At 30.1% G+C, this 17,670-nt stretch overlaps 1 protein-coding gene across 2 annotated transcripts; it reads left to right on the top strand.

The window, feature by feature from the left end:
- Positions 1 to 1,207: 1,207 nt before the first annotated feature.
- On the top strand, positions 1,208 to 16,400 carry LOC113516790 (diacylglycerol O-acyltransferase 1). 2 transcript variants are annotated; one of them, XM_052899589.1, is made up of 11 exons: positions 1,210 to 1,615; positions 2,645 to 2,773; positions 3,412 to 3,518; positions 3,948 to 4,000; positions 4,429 to 4,537; positions 4,620 to 4,769; positions 7,830 to 7,856; positions 9,581 to 9,722; positions 10,363 to 10,528; positions 12,848 to 13,120; positions 13,773 to 16,400. In XM_052899589.1, exons 1-11 carry the CDS (start codon positions 1,500 to 1,502, stop codon positions 13,989 to 13,991), a joined length of 1,491 nt encoding a protein of 496 aa, XP_052755549.1. In that variant the 5' UTR covers positions 1,210 to 1,499; the 3' UTR covers positions 13,992 to 16,400. The 2 variants fall into 2 exon arrangements, with proteins under 2 accessions (XP_052755550.1, XP_052755549.1); XM_052899590.1 differs by lacking the exon at positions 7,830 to 7,856 and having other exon boundaries at positions 1,208 to 1,615.
- Positions 16,401 to 17,670: the final 1,270 nt, after the last annotated feature.

Here is a 17,670-nt window from a genome sequence, read left to right as displayed (position 1 = left end):
TAGAGACTACGGTACATGATTTTTCAAAAAGGGCGTGTTAGCTTTCATAGCTTACGATAATCCCGTTTAGCATCATTCAAGTATTAAGTTTATTTGGCAGCAAAGATTTATAAAAAAGACTATTCCGCCATCTTGAAGTTTTTTATGCCTATTTTTTAATATTTTACTGCAATAATTGGACAATTATAAAAGAATGTGGCGTATTATTGGTCACCATAGTAAACCTATCATATTATTCTACTTTTTTTCTATCATCTTTTGTTTTCGATTTCTGTCCTTGTCTTTTAATCATTTATTTCCTCTTTTAGTCATTGAAATATTTAAATTATATACTCGTTTCTCTTAAAGAAGTTATTTCCATACACAATTTATTCTAAAATTTTAAACTTATGACTTGTAGCCGTTCTAAAGGATTCTAAAAAAGGTACGGCAATTTTGCCTTATTAAAATATGGTTATTCAAACTTATTAACCAAAGACCAGGCTGTTTCCTTAGTTCCTTTGCTTATTGTGGCTAAATTAATACTACTATTACTACTACCCAAGACATAGTCTCTCTTAGCGATGCGCGAATTTACCAATTAGTAACTAACTAATTACAACATAGTCCATTCTCTGTATCTTTTACTACTATATTATTACTAAAAGAAAATTAATTGGTAATTTTTACTCAATTTAAATTGGTAACACTCTTGCCCATTAAAAAAAAGACATTCCAACTTTCGGTTTTTTTTTGATGGATGATAATAGATACATAATAGGAATACACTGGCGGGGCATCAGCGAGGGATGATTGGTGAGGATGAAAATGCAAATCCGTAGGCCCATCGTGACAAATTTATCGTTCAATTCGTGTTCAGGGAGAACCGTGTGGAGGTCGACCTGATAAAGTATATTCATAGTGATGGGGACTAACCTCCCCATTCGTACTATTCGTACCCCCCACCCCTCCTAACATTCGGATTGACTCGGCTATGTTCGTATCGACTTGTGCATCAACAACTGTTAAATGAATGAAATTAGTAGTCGATGATATTAGTAGTCGAACGACATTAGTAGTAGGATGAATAAAACTAGTAGACATTTCATATAAAGTTATTCGAATTATCGTAATGATTTACTCACTCGAATAATTAGTAATCGGATTAGTAAAGTGGCCAACGCTAGTCTCTCTAATCTGTGGATCATTCTGTGTCAATCATGTTATAAAAAAAGTTTACTAAGTGTCTAGGTAGGTAGTTGTAAATGTTTTCTGTTTTTTTCCTCCACTTGTTACTTATATGAATGAAGTTCCTACATAAATCAAAATAATTTATTTTGTATATTTGCGATTTTACTTTTGTAATTCGTGGAGGCAACACTCTGTGAGGAATTGTGGATTTAGGGACTAACTCAATATTATGGATATGTGATTGGTGAATAAATAAATAATTGAAACTTTTTATTAACCTTGCTGGTGTTTCTATTCCGCATTTTTTAATTGGAACTAATACTATAAAAATGACTAGTGATACCGAAGAATCATCCTTACGATATAGGAGAGCTCAAAGTGTTACAAGAGCAGAGGAAATTACGGAACAAGAGAAAAGAGTCCGTAAGCTACAATATGATAAACCGTAGGTATTTTGATATTGAACTACATATTTATTGGGTTTGTTCTTTAAAATAGTCTATATTTGTACAACGAAAAACTTTCAAATCTCAATAAGAATCTCTGAAAGAATTTTTGTGTAAGAAAAGCCTAGGTATATGAAAATAATAATTTTTGAAACAGTTTGTGCGTTTTTTGTTTAATTTTATTTTATACCACAATTGGACAATTAATATATGGCCCATCAGTCTGATTGGTTGTTGACACTTATATCTCCAAGGAGAAGAAATGTATCAGAGGATATTTTTTTATAACTTAACCTTAAAATGAAAAACTTCCTATATTATAAATTTTATTATTAATATTTTATTATTGTTATGATTTATTAATATGCTAAATATATTGGGTACTTCCTTCTCATTGATGAACAATTTTTTTCTGAAGTACAAAAGATGCTCTTAAACACTAGTAATAAACATTTAAGTGATTTCACATCTTATACAAGTTAAAAGTAATCCAGTTAAAGTTACTTCATTATCATCATTTCAGCCTATATCTAGCCACTGCTGGTTTTCTCAATGTCTTCAATCTTGCACTTTTCGCACTGGTAGCCACACGTTATGTGTTGGTGACTGGAATTTTTGAAAGAACTTTTTATTTGATTTTTAAAAGATTTTAGGGGAAGGGATCTGATTTTACTATGTGGGATATGATAATGACAGTTGTAGTCTAAAGTTATTTACTAAATAAAATGTAGTAAATATTGTGGAAAACCAAAACTTTTTATATTGACTATTTTTTTTAATGGGTGAAAAAGGAATGGTAACTGTACCTGCACTATCAGTATATGCTGGCGGGACTCCAGTGATAGATGATAGATTAAGATGAAGGTTGGCACATCATGAAGAATTTAACAAGAATTAATCACAATGGTTTCCAGGGGGAACCGCATAGAGGTCGACTTGATATTGCTAGCTATGGGGCTGTTATTACCCATTACTAATAATTCATTTTTCCCCTATATTGACAATTAATATAACATAATTTTGAATAGGTGCCACAAACCACGTGATTCATTGTTCTCATGGAGTTCAAATTTTACAAACTTCACTGGCCTAGTAAACTGGGGATTCCTGTTGCTTTTCATAGGAGGATTCCGGTTGTTTCTTGAGAACTTAATAAAGTAAGTTTTAATATAATTATTGACAGAATATATTAATTAGATGTAAGTTTCATTCTGAGGTCCACTCTTGATTAAGAATACATAATGAACTAATATTAGCTAACTGTATTAATATAAAGTTGTTTTCCTTCCACATATACCATTATTAATTAAACTGACATAAGAATAATAATATATAGATGTCAACTTATTATGAATTTTATACCAGAGGTAGACTTTGTACAAAAGTTATTGGCTTGGCTACCTCTGTCCCATTTGTATTTCAACCATAAAGAAGTTGTGTTTGCATGGCTGTGTTAGTTTGAAAGGTGCGATATGGATGTGAATTTACAGGGTACAGAGGAATAACACCAGAGTCCTCAGGAATAGCAACACATGGGGGTATCATGGGTGAAACAGTATACTCTGTTATGTCCATGGTACTGATCATGTCTATATGCGACAGTTACCACTTTCCATCATGTGGGCTGTCAGCTTGTTTGCCATTCTAAGTTGTATAAAAAAAATTATATATACAGTATTACTCACAATACTTATTATTTAACAAAATATAATAAGTACATTTAAAACCTATGATATTTTTAATAGTCTGTCCAAATTTTTATAGGTATGTTTGAGTAATGTTTGTTTATTTACAGATATGGTTTACGTGTTAACCCAATTGAATGGTTCATTGTATTAACTGGATACAGTGAGGGACAGGAGGGACTGAATCGTCAATACCCTGCAGTTGTTCTGTTGATATGTAGGTATTTTATTGGAATTAGTATGAGGAAAGGAGATGTGGAGTACCATTCTAGTGTACTGCATTACTATCATATGTCTACTTCAAAGTACAAGTATTAAATAAAAAAGATTTAATGCCATACCAACTAGATATTGTCTCATTACTGGGCACTATAGAAAAATCATAAGGGTATTAGTTTAATATTGTTATGTTGATCAAGCTATAAAAATGATACACTTAGTTTATTTAAACATTCAGTAAATAATCACGAGTGATAAGGTACTAATGATAACCTAGTCATTGACTGGATTACATACAAGGGAAAAATGATTTAAAGTTATAAAGTTTGTATAAGATTATTTATAGATGCTTGGCTATGTCTCAGTATATAAACATTGAAAATGTATATATAATTATATATATTTATTTGTATTATTTTTTTTCCAGTTTGTGTGGTTCCCACAGTGTTGGGCCTTTTGATTGAAAAGGGTATTGCAGTAGTAAGTTATATTTCTTAATTTTCATATGATATTCGCGATTTTACGTAAAATTTTTAATGAGTTTACCTATTTTTCAATTGTCATTCTCAACGGTTTCGTAATTTAGTCAATAAAAAAAAATGTGAAATAGACTAATAGATTTCCTTATAAAGAATTTATAATTAAATAAAAAGAAAATATAATTCGTTCATGTGTTATTACAAACAATTTTCCTATAATTGATTAAGTATTACGACTAATAATTGTGACTAAGTTCTAGACGAGTAATTATTTAGTAATAACTTTATCATTTACTTATAATTTCAAATCAACCTTTGATCATTATATTACATAGCACTAGCCACTTTTTAAATCAATGTAATAAATAATTATCTTGTTTTATAAGTACATGAAACACATTGCATTGAAAATGTATTTTTTTTTTTCAGGGCATACTTTCTGAATCCATTGGTATTTTTTTGCAAGTAACCAACATACTATTTGTGATAACATTGCCTGTTATCGTACTTTATTTTAAAGGCGATGATTTCAGTTTCGGTAATACTTTCACTTTCTGTATATGTATTTATATAAAATATATGATTATATAAATTGTACATCTGAAATTCTTTATTTCCAGTTGGAACAACAACTGTGTGCTTCGTTTATTTAATATTGTTTCTCAAACTATGGAGTTATAGTCAAACTAATCATTGGTGCCGAAATGCGTTTAAAGGGAAAACGTCGAAAACTAAATTGCGGCGACAAAGCTTATCTGCACCTAATTGGAGTAAGTGACATTAATATTTTTTTTTTATAAATTAATGCGCAGTTTATGCTATACCGAGCAGTGTCCCGGTAATGTTGTACAGGGACGGGAAAAATTGATTTTGTACTACATTTGAAAGAATTTGTTCGTATAACTCCGTATCAGATATTTGCATCCGGTCCCTCAATGTTTTCTTATGTTTTTTTGTTATGGTGATATTGACCCATGCTATGGTGTCAATGTGTAGTATGTAAAAATATGACTTTTACATATTACACAGCTGGGCGCAATCTTAGTATGGGCGGCTCTAAATTTTTTGTCATTTGTCTATCCAAGATCCTTCGGGAAAAGTATTCAGTTTCACTGTTTGAGTATTCCGTTAAAAGGATGCTAATGATTTCGAATTCAGCCTGTATATAGTTTGTCGTGTTTTATGTAAAGAGAAATTTGCAGTATTCAGAAAGACTTATAATGCAATATTGTCAATTTTTACTTGAAGATTACTTCAAGTATCTGTGCCACAAAAAGTCGAAGTAAATTGATACCGATTTCTCTAATATTTTACGTTAATGGATGTCTAGTGGAGGGGCAAGGAATTGTCAGTAAGGGGGTAAAGCGGTCCCATTGCTAGTATGTCGACCTCCAAGCGGTTCCTCTGGAAACAATCGGGCCTGATTTTATTCTTACCTTTCGTCTCTCACTGATCCCCCTACAGCGCATTTTCATCTTATAAAAACTGGTGGTTAGCCTTTAACGTAATATATAAATTCAAGGAAAGGAAAGGCCGGCGCTGTAGGAATAGCGCTTTAGTAATATTCAAACATTGTAATAGTAAAGATAACATTAATTGTTATATTTAAACTGAATACCACAATACTTTACAATTTATCGGTGGTTAATTTATCAGTATCTTATTACATTTCATAATCATTGAGCATTAATCATAGCAGATTAGGCAAGTTAAGATACCGGGTCATGAAGCCATAATGCGATATTATACCGAAATTACGCATAAATTAATATACTCTATACGTTAAACGGATGCTGTTTTATGTTTAAATAAATGTTGTGTATTTGTAATTGTATGTTTAGTTTCTCATTGTTTTGATAAAAGTTTCGAGCTCTGTTGTAAACAACGAAAAAATATTTTACAACATCCATTATAATATTTAGCAGATATATTGTATATCTATATGTAGTAATTTATCTAAGTTATTTAGCTCTTTGATGTCAGAAATAATAATAAATGTGATAAATAAAATGTAGGTTAGAAGTCTGATGTTGTATTATGGACAATGCGTTTTAATAACCTGTATGTGACGAGGCGTCTTAATTCTCAATCCGTATATTTTATTCTCTAGATCCTGCCATTTTTGATGATTGTTGAATATCTGGTGGAGAGTTTTCGAATTTTCCATAGTTCTTACTATGGTTAAGAATAGTGGATCAGTGGGGAACTATGTGCGCAATTTTCTTTTGATGCTTACCTTTTGGCGGGTTGGCAACTACAATAGTATTTTATGTTTCGGGGGCGTAGCTACCAATCTTTATATTTCTTTAAACAACCTACGATGTCCTCAGGTAGTTATAAAGCGGCGGTGACCTTTAAATTTTTACCGGAATTCACTCGTAAATAATAGATACCTACCTAATTATTACAACAGAATTGAAGACAAAAATTATACAGAATTATTAGTTAATGTAATGATTTCTCATATAGGAAATAATTGGTTTCATTAGTAAATTATTACATGTCATTCAACTTTTTGTGAAACTAATTAAGATTATTTCAGTCCGAAAGTTATTATCGAACAAAGCAACTTATTGTTTGCTTATTACTAATATACATGATAGTAGGTAATCCTTTTTAAATGAACAATCAATTATCATAATTAGTCTTTGTTTATTCAACACTTTTAGATAGAAAACGCGCGATGTTGCGGGAGTTGGTGCGGGCTCCCTTTGTCTACACTCTTACATGGAATTTACCGTTCAGGAAAAAAACTATTGATAGGGATTTATGCATTAAATTTAATTATTTCTATATCACCTAAGAGTGGTGGGGGGTGTAGGGAATGCTACAAATTTACTTAAGGAAAGAGAGAGAGCGAGAGTGAGTGGTGATCCAAATTTTAAATAAGAGCACCATGTAATTATCCGATGTGTTCCTTATTAAATCTTACATTCTGAGAATGGAAAGAACCATCGTATTCTTTATCTGGCACTATATATCGTCGCATGTTGTCATACTATATTATGCAAAGATATTCCTTATTAATTATAATTGCAAGTAATTGTGATATTACTTGCAATTATTGACAATTAAAAAAGGATATGAACGTATTTTTTTAGATTCTAACACACGCATCTACCCATTGAAATGTTATGACGTATTTTTTAGGATTAATAAAACAATGAAGGTAATCTATTTTTACCACAATGATTTATGGAATCTATTAAGTTGGCAATAAATGTAGTTATTATCATTGGCGATAACGAATTATATAACACAGAATAAGTAGATTTCGATAATCAAATATATATTGAATATCGACTATAAATAGTTTTAACAATTAGATACCTATTTTGAAGTTATTTAAATTTATATATCCCGTAAGTACAGCTAGAAGTCAACTTTAAATTTATTAAAATATAATAAGAATAGAAGATACTGAGCTGTATTATTAAATTCGTAGTATTTTTGTATTTGTATTTGCTATTAAGATAATTCCGCTTTAAGGTATAAGTATTATTAAATCCTTTATACATTGTTCATATAATCGTTTTAAAATATTGCGTGCATTATTCTATTTCGATTATGTATTACCGTGTGGTTCCGGCATAGAACGGGCTACCCTTTCCTATCCCGTGGGTGTTGTAAGGGACGATTAAGGGATTTTAACAGACTAACTGCGGTTGCCAACACGCCTGTCGAGCATAGCAACTACGGGTAAAACCTCTCTTATGGGGGAGGCCTATGTTCAGCAGTAGACAGTTAACGACAGATGTGATGATGATGATTATGTATTATCAAATTGGGGCACAATAATTCTTTTCTAAAGGATATTGTTATATTTACAGATGCACTCAATAACGCCGAACACGATCGTAAGTTGAATTTGTAACATCTAAGTGTATTGAGTTTCTAATGCTTTTGCGTTACATCTTCGAATATTTTATAGCTTTATAATATTGCGTTATAATAAAATTTATCTATTTTTTCTTTTAAATGCGTTTGCAAATAAATTAAAGGCATTAATTTTCTTTTAACCAGCTTACTCATCATTGATCTGCTAACGGCTTATTCGCTTTATTTTCAGCTTCAGCCCTTATTATGAAGGTACTTATTTCATTGTTAGATAATATGAGCTGTAAATCTGTGTTTATTTTTATTGTATCATCATCTTTAGTATCACTTCATTATATTTATCGCCAATCTTCATTGTATATTTATTTGAACTACTATGTTATGTTTTGTCTTATAACTTAGGTAATGTTACTTCGTCAATATTTTTTATTATAAATGTGAATTTAAGTGTGTTTGCTAGCCAGTCACTGAAATTTGGTATTCAAATACCTACTATATGGGTGAAGAAGGACATAGATTCATTTTTATCCTAGTAAGTGAACCACGTCTCGGTCAAGTGGACAAATTGTCGGATAAATATATTTACCAGAGGGAGACTTTGTACAAAAGTCGATTGCTTGGGTACCTCTGTCCCATTCGTGTTTCAACCGTAAAGCAGTTGTGTTTGCATGGCTGTGTTTCGGTTTGAAGGGTACGATACGGCGTGAATTTACTGGGTACGGAGGAATAACACCTAAGCCCTCAGGAATGGCAACGCATGAGGGGTATCATGGGCGAAACAGTATATTCTGTTATGTCCATGGTATTGCTCATGTCTATAGGCAACGGTTACCACTTTCCATCAGGTAGGTCGTCAGCTTGTTTGCCATTCTAAGTTGTATAAAAAAAATATAACTGTTTTTTATGTAATATATTTTTTGTTTTATCATAGTTAAAGTTATCTATGTATATTGTTATGATGATAAATTGATAAAAGTGAAGGTTTTAATAAACCTTTTTTATATTATGTTTTGTTATCGGTTTTATGAATAGTAATATTATATAATTTATTTTTGATAGATTTTATCCAAATAATGATGATATAATTAGATCATGATTAGTATTTTCAACATTTTCATCATAATCTTTATTGTCATCACTATTTCATATTGTTAAATATTATATGTATGTATTATTTTCTTATCGCATTTAAAAATAATTTTTTTCATCATTACATTTTTTAAAACACTTTTTGCATAGCTTCCATGGTTGTGGTTTTGGTTTTAATTAATTTAATAGTTTTGGTTTGGTCTTGTGCTGGCTGGCTCTGTTCGTTCGTTCAACACTCTAAATAATCATCTAACCATAAATGTGTGAAGAGGTGTTTCGGAGACATTGAGCAATATAAAATATTCGTAATCAATTGTTAACTGTACCTATGTTTATGCAAATAAATTATTGATTGATTGATTGTGGGTATTGAACGCATATAGGCCACCATTTGTATATGTAGATTTTACTTACATGTTTTAAAGCTTTAAATTATAATGGCAAAATATTCATATTTTAATACAGTGAAGCATCTGGGTAAACATACTCTCTTAGTCTTGCTATTTTTTTTTTCCTTAACTTTAGATTAGCAAACCTTTTCTAAGAATAATACAATGTATGTAATAATAAAGTATATATTTTTTTATTGTTTGAATAAACCTAAGCTTTTCTGTACCTAACTAAAGTTTTATTGATGGATAACATTGATCTACAGAGACTGTTGAAGATGAGAAAAGTGATGCTGCCGTTGCGGCTGGTTTGGTCAAATATCCCGATAACCTAACACTGAAGGACCTTTTCTACTTTATACTGGCTCCTACCCTGTGCTATGAACTTAACTTCCCACGAACCTCACGGTTAGTCCTGCACACACATCCTAAGTTTTGTTTTTTTTTTGTCTAATAAACCTAATACGAGAAAGCTGCATGCTCTTCTAGTTCTCCACTATGATCGCATTGTAGTAGAGGAAAATAAATTTAAATTTTAGCTACCTTCTAACTGATATTTATAAAATAGTTATAATTTTTGTTTTTTTGCTAATTTACCTACTTATTTCCTTTTCTATTATTTTTACATCAATACATTAAGAATTTATATTAAAAATATTTTTTGATTTCATCGTTTTAGAATTAAGATGTTTTCTGACTTTTGTCAAATTTTGTTTTAGTTTTTTTCTATTTAGTTTTAGACTTATATTTATCCATTAAAAATATTACCACATCTGACTTAGAATCGGCATAAATGGATGGATAAAATAGTACCATTGAGATTTATGTTGAGTTTATCGTACCATCGTCATCATGCGTAATTCTATCGCTTTTCAAACCGGAGCACCGTGCAAATACATACATATATATATATATATATATATATATATATATATATATATATATATATATATATATATATATATATATATATATATATATATATAATTGAGCACCTTGAAAATTGTTTTTGTAATAATAATAATTTATGTATTAATATTTATTTCAGTATCAGAAAAAGATTCCTAATTAAAAGGCTACTGGAAGTGATGGTTGGAATACAACTTGTATTGGCTTTACTCCAGCAGTGGATGATACCTTCCCTTACTTATTCTGTAAATACGTTCTCCCAAATGGAGGCCATGAAGATGACGGAGAGGTTATTGAAACTCGCGGTAAATATATATATGTTTATTTTTTAATATTAAATTCAACATTTATACCTTTATTAATTATTACCCGCGGTTTCATCTGTCTGACCATAATACATTGATTTACCGAGATAAAAAGTAGACTATGATCTTCTCTCTATCCTCAAGTACTATATAATATATAAATATGTACTAATTTTATGACAGTTGATTGAGCCGTTACTATGTCAAGAAAGTAACAAACAAACAAACTCACTTTGTCATATTAAGATAGGTTTCAAATTAATACGACATTTTTCAAAGGGATTTTAACATTTTGAAAATTTCGAAACTAGTTTAAACATTTTTAATTATATATTTCATTACGTGCTGATTTAGTGTCGGAAGAAACATCAGGCGGTTAAGAATCAAACCAGCTCCACAATACACTGGCTTACTATGTAGAAATGGATAAATGCATGTGGATAGATTATATTATTACCAGGGACTTTGTACAAAAGTCGTTTGCTTGGATACCTCTGTCCCATTCGTGTTTCTACCGTGAAGCAGTTGTCTTTGCATGGCTGTGTTTCGGTTTGAAGGGTGGGATATGGCGTGAATTTACAGGGTACAAAAGAATAACACCTCAGTCCTCAGGAATGGCAACGCATGGGGGGTATCATGGGCGAAACAGTATACTCTGTTATGTCCATGGTACTGCTCATATCTATAGGCGACGGTTACCACTTTCCATCAGGTAGGCCGGCAGCTCGTTTGCCATTCTAAGTTGTATAAAAAAAATCAAACTAGTTGAGCTCATTGTTCACGTTATTGAGCATGATAGTCACAATTCATTTAGGTACCCTTTTTGTAAATATGATTTCAAATTAAAAAAGATGTTCTATGGAAAAGTGGCGGGTCATTGTACAAAATCACTTAATATAGGTATATCTCATGATTTGCTGAGCTGATATAATTTAGCTATTTTTTAGTCGTAATATAACAAACACACATTAGATATAGACTAGTGTATGTTCTATTGCTTATATATTAGTTTCTATGTGTATCCATAAAAAAAAATAGATGTATATTAACTCTTATAATTTGAATATTATCGAGGGTGCTTGTTATGTTACTCGAGTTATTGATATGAAGAATAATAATATAAATTATCAATTAATGTCGCAGATATTAATTAGGAACTAAAAATATTTAAATACGCAAATACCTACTACGTATTTGCAGAATAATGTAAGGCCTTATTATATTATATATACGATTGGATACATCTTAACATTATATATTGTCGGATGTTTAGATTAATGGGTTAGTTTCTTAATTGATTAGCATGATTACACTACAAGAACGATATGATTTATCATAAATTACAAATCTGTAGAAAAGATTCTGACGGATGATAACAAATAATAGCAGTAAACGTGATTAACAATAACATATTAATCACAAGATCATTTATCTTAGGGTATATCGCAAGACAATAACGTAAAGTAGGTACATAACTAGACTAAATCAGTTCTAAGTTAGTAGATTAGAATTATTAACAAACCAACTAGTGATTGTTAGCGTTAACTTTTATTTATATTAATATTGAAGTGATACATTGGTCATGATAGTGAACCTAATTATTATTAGATATATATTTATGTCTCTTGTATGTACCTAAATGATACCACGTTCCACAAAGGTCGAAATAAACAGTTTCGGAGACTTATCTAATATTCATGCGTCTTAAGTTAAATTATTATTTATTAGCGACCCGTCCCGGCTTCGCTCTGGTGCACATTACATCACATCACATTAGAGACCTCTAAAATTATCTCTGTTTCTCTACTATATTATGCATGTACGATTTATATAATACCTTCCTCTCGAATCACTCTATCTATTAAAAAAAAAACAATCATCAAAATCCGTTGTGTGGTTTTAAAGATCTAAGCATACATAGGTACAGACCGGAAAACGACTTTATTTTGTACTATGTAGTGATTTAAACTTCAATGCAATATAGGTACATATATATATATATATATATGAGCGAAACGGAAAATTAAGTAGGTGGTATATTTATATCTATATAAATAAATTTATTATCTATATAAATAAAAATTAAAAATTGTTCATTTGTACATATATCACTTGGAAATTGGTGGTCGAATTTAGCCATTATTATGTGATTTTTAATTATTATTATATAATATAATTATTATATTATATCTTAAGGTTCATGTGTATTATGATTTTTCAGAAAAAAAAAAAAACTCCTTCGAGTCACCAATCGTACATCTAATTGTAATCTATATTTTTATAGTGCTATTTTAAAACAACTGATATATTTTTTTACAGGTGCCAAATCATCTCATTTGGTTGTGCTTCTTCTACCTGTGTTTCCATTCATTCCTGAACTTGTTGGGTGAGCTGCTGCATTTTGCTGATCGTAACTTCTACGGTGACTGGTGGAATGCAAACAACATAGCCGTTTTTTGGAGCAGTTGGAACTTACCGGTGCATAGGTGGGCTGTACGCCACGTGTACATACCTATCACGGAAAGAGGCCATAGCAAAGTTGTTGCTAGTGTTGTTGTATTCTGCATATCGGCTTTATTCCATGAATATTTGGTGAGTACAATAAAAAAGTATAATATAATATATCGGACTACCATCTACTGCCACCAATCATGTCTTTTCTTCTAAACTTCAGAGCTAGGAGATGGTATTTGATTATAGGATCTAATACAACCCGTCCACTGATTGAACTATCGCAACTTAATAAATTGCTATAAACTTTTAAAATAGGTTTATAATTATTGAAATTTTCTAATTTCACATAACATTCACATAAAAATTCAGTAACATTCTGTAAAAAATATAATAATAAATAACAATCTTTTATGAGTTTATTCATGTTTTATTTTATGCTAATAATTTTAGAGTAATGCAATTAATTATTGATATGTTACGCATTATTTTAAATTTTTGCAGAAGTTACTGTATTAATAAATATGACACTCTGCATGTGTTATCACTATTGAGAACTCTGAGTTTTATTTCTTTTATCAGAAAATCCTGGCATTGACTGAAACACATATTATGTTTCAGTTGTCGATAAGATATGTGTATCTGACCACCCTATTGGTTTTTCCTCACTATCTAATGCTGGCATATGTTTAGGTAACAACTGATTTAAATTAGTTTATTTCAAGGAAAATTCTATTTCATTATGAACGAATCTCGGTGCCACTAGGTATTTAATCTAACACACTTGTTACAGGTGAGCGTACCGTTGCAAATGTTCAGAATTTGGGCGTTTTTGGGCATGATGGTGCAGCCACCGTTAGCTGTTATATCTCGCTTCGCGGAAAATAGGTGGGGCCCCCGCTGGGGCAACATCATCGTGTGGAGCTCGCTCATTCTTGGTCAGCCACTCGCAATCATGATGTACTATCACGATTATGCTTTGGCTCATTTTACACCAACACAAGAACAATAAGCGTCATTTATAATATCTAATTGAAATTATTCCATGACAAATATACAGAAGTTACGACCTGATTTATAATATTTCGTAGTTACTGTAGGTTGCAACGAATTCGTATTCAGCCAATGGCATTAACGAATCATTTTTCCCTTCGTCTTTATTTTTATACTGAAATAAGTTGATTGCAGTACATTCTTCGCTAATAATAATTTCGAATTTATTTTCAAATTATATTATGGCTACATTGTTTACCAAATGTAGAAAGTAATTATAGTATAGATTAATTACGTGGTTTACGTTTTTTACACTACATCTACAAGGGAAATATAAGGCGGGAGCGGGGAAAAATAGGCTTTGAAAGTTATATAAATTGTAAAAAAAAAAAAAACAATTATTATAATCTCCTCAGGCAAATTGTATTGGTCATGTAACTATTAGACTTTTTGTGTATTTATTTCCATAATGCTCTGATTTTGTCAATACAATAGCTAAAGTATATTTTTAAAAACTATGCCATAAATAATCATATGTCTATTTGCTGTTTATCTACATTTTTCTGTCTAGTTTTTTACAAGGTAGATGAAGTGAACTGTTCTGTCTTTATACACATTTATATATTTTGTATAACATTTACCATTTTTTGAGAGGTATAATGAAGAATTTTCCTTTTTTATTCATTCATTCCAATATAAAAAAAAAAATGTGAATTTGCTTTAATTTCTTCTTCGCAAAGATCACGATATATTTTCAACTCTATTATCCAAATGATACATTTTCCGAGTAGATATAGTAGTTAATAATTTATAATTAGAACAAAAAAACTGACTAAATCTTTACGCAGTTTAAGACAAATACTTGTCTCTTTCGATTGAAATGGAATCATTAAGTCGATTCTCAGTTTGCGAAGATATTGTATAATATACAAACAGAAAAAGAAATTTGATTTGAAAACCTCTCCATTTTGAAGTGAGTTATATAATTAGGCACAATTAATTTATTGTTCGTCGAATGATTTCACTGCAATATGCAGTAAACGAAATGTCGTCAATCAGTCGGCAGTACATAGTTATGTAATTGTAATTCACAAATGTTTTATTTATACTAATTATTAATACTATTTTACTGTTTTTTTTTTTATTTTTTTTACTTTATACCATTGTTGTGAAATTGTTGCCTGAATTTAATTAATGAGTGCTATGAATAAACATTCTTATAGATTATTTAGTATTGTAGTTAACCTAGTATTTGAATCGTTTTTAGATATAACAGGGAATTTATTATGGAATTATGTTTGCTATCCAATAACTACGTTTTGTAATATTTCGTTATAAATATTTTCAGAATAATGCCTTGAGAATACAAAGAATAATTATGTTAAGCGACAAAAAACGTGCCAGAAAAGTAGTTTAAGAATTATTTTGTTAATTGTTATTATGTGGTGTATATCTATTTACGTAGTTAGTGGTGTATAGTAACAAATTTATAATGCAAGGCGTTGGATCCATTAATACATAGCTTTTTCGCATGATAGTTACATAGTAGTATGATATACAATTAAAATAGATAATTTATTCAACTACGCTTTAATTAATAACTAATGAATGCCTTTTAGGTTTTAAATATCACGGCAGAATATATTTATTTTTATAAATGCATTTATATTTATTATAGTTAATTTTTAAATTTATTAAATATCATTCCTATGAATTTGGATTATGAATTTACAAGAAGCCAACGCAAGACTGAATGTGCCTATTAGAAAATATAAATAGTGATAAGTGAAACTTGTCAGCAAAACGGAAATTTATATTGTACATAAAATACTTTTTAATAAGTACGCATGCATATACATTGTTAAATATTTATTATATAAATATTTTTTATATTAAATGGATAATGTAAGGAAAAATGCACACGGTATATTGGACTGGATCGACAAGTTGCTCTTCGGTACAGTTTTAGATAACAATCAGAAAAACATCTAAATAAAAGATAATAATTTGGTATAAAATAGATACACAACTTGTATTAGTTGCTATCACTTTCTTATACTAATCTTTCTATTTTTAACTCTATCACTAGTTATATCTAATTTTCCTGTCGCCGATAAAACTAATAATTATATTGTTTTGTTTAGTGTTTTACCGTTATCTACAAGAAATAATTGCCAAATATCGCGTATTTTTTGAGAGAAATCAATTTGAAAAAAGAATATGCATATATATTATTAATTAGAAAATAAAATTGTGAATGTATTTTTGATACCAAATCATGCTATTTATGTAAAAATGCAACACACTTTTTTACACCAAAAATGATCATTTTTATAGGTATATGCATTTATGAACATATATGGAATTCTATACAAAATATGTTGTAAAGTTTTTGTATTTTTAAAAATATAGATAATTTTATATTTAAGATTATGTATTATTTTTATTAACCCATCCTGTGTTTGTTATCGTCTTAATAAAGAAATTTTCCTTTAATTCAAACTTACACTTTTAACATAAAACTTGTCTATGCTCGACATATGTTAAGTAAGAGGGTGACGAACTGTTATCTGATCTTGGTTAAGGTCGAAACATATCAGTCGCACTGATAACGAGCTACTGCCGTGTTTATAATTTTCTTATTGCAAACTATTATTTAGTAGGTATATGACAAGGAGAATGATAAAAATTATGTACCTCTTTTAGAATATTAGAATCAATGTTGTCCAGTATCAATGTTGTTCACGTTTTGTAACTGTAACGCCTCTTTTTTTTCTATTTTTTTTTGTCTAGATCAATTTACTTTCAGACATTTAAAGATTGGCTGGAAGAAATTCTTTTTATGGGTTAAGTTCACCATAGTACTTATTATTTTTTTAAAAACTCTGTATCCTATAATTTAAGACTTTACAATAAAGTGTTACAAACAAACTTTTTATTCAGATCACGCATACGAAGTAGCGGGCACAGCTAGCATTGGAATGGAAAATAATATCTGGGTAGGTATTAATTATTTAAACCTAAACTGTTTTATATAAAAATTACATTTAAAAGTAGTTTCAAACAAAAATTGTCATTAAATGGGTATTTACCATAGATTCAGTATAATATACTTACCTCATGATCTAATAGATATTTACTGCATTTTCCTTGGGGGGTTTTAATCGAAATTCTATTAATTTTGTATAGGTACTGTCTACTTTGATACGAATTTAGTATACGAGTAAGTGCTATTTGAATACATGAAAGTCTTAACTGTACGTAGAGAGAGGATCGACGGCCTCATGAGAGCCGCATGGCGTCGAATCAATTGATGAAGAGGCTTTGATAGCGCACGAACGTGTTTCGCCTCTGGGAGACGACTTACCATTCACCGGGGTGCCCCGTCTATTGTTTATAAAACAACGGCACGGTATATAAGTACTTATGTGGATTTTTTTTCATTTTAAATTTATACGAGTATTTTATTCAACCAATAATTTTTTTCCTAACTTAGTTTTTGATTATATTCGAATTAGGTAAATAATAAGGATATAATAAACTATGGATACACTAATGGGTTGTACAGAGTTCTGGAATGCACTAAATCTTATTTATTAAAATTGGAATTCTTTGATTGCAATCTATTTAAGTAAGTATTGCCGTGTGGTACCAGCTTAGAGTAGACCACCCCTTTTTTCCGTAGGTGTCGTAAGAGA

Source organism: Galleria mellonella, unplaced genomic scaffold, assembly GCF_026898425.1.
Source record: "Galleria mellonella isolate WM207_F2 unplaced genomic scaffold, CSIRO_AGI_GalMel_v1 utg588, whole genome shotgun sequence".
Taxonomy (NCBI): domain Eukaryota; kingdom Metazoa; phylum Arthropoda; class Insecta; order Lepidoptera; family Pyralidae; genus Galleria; species Galleria mellonella.
Note: the sequence above shows the minus strand (reverse complement) of the source record. Positions and strands in the feature narration are given on the sequence as shown.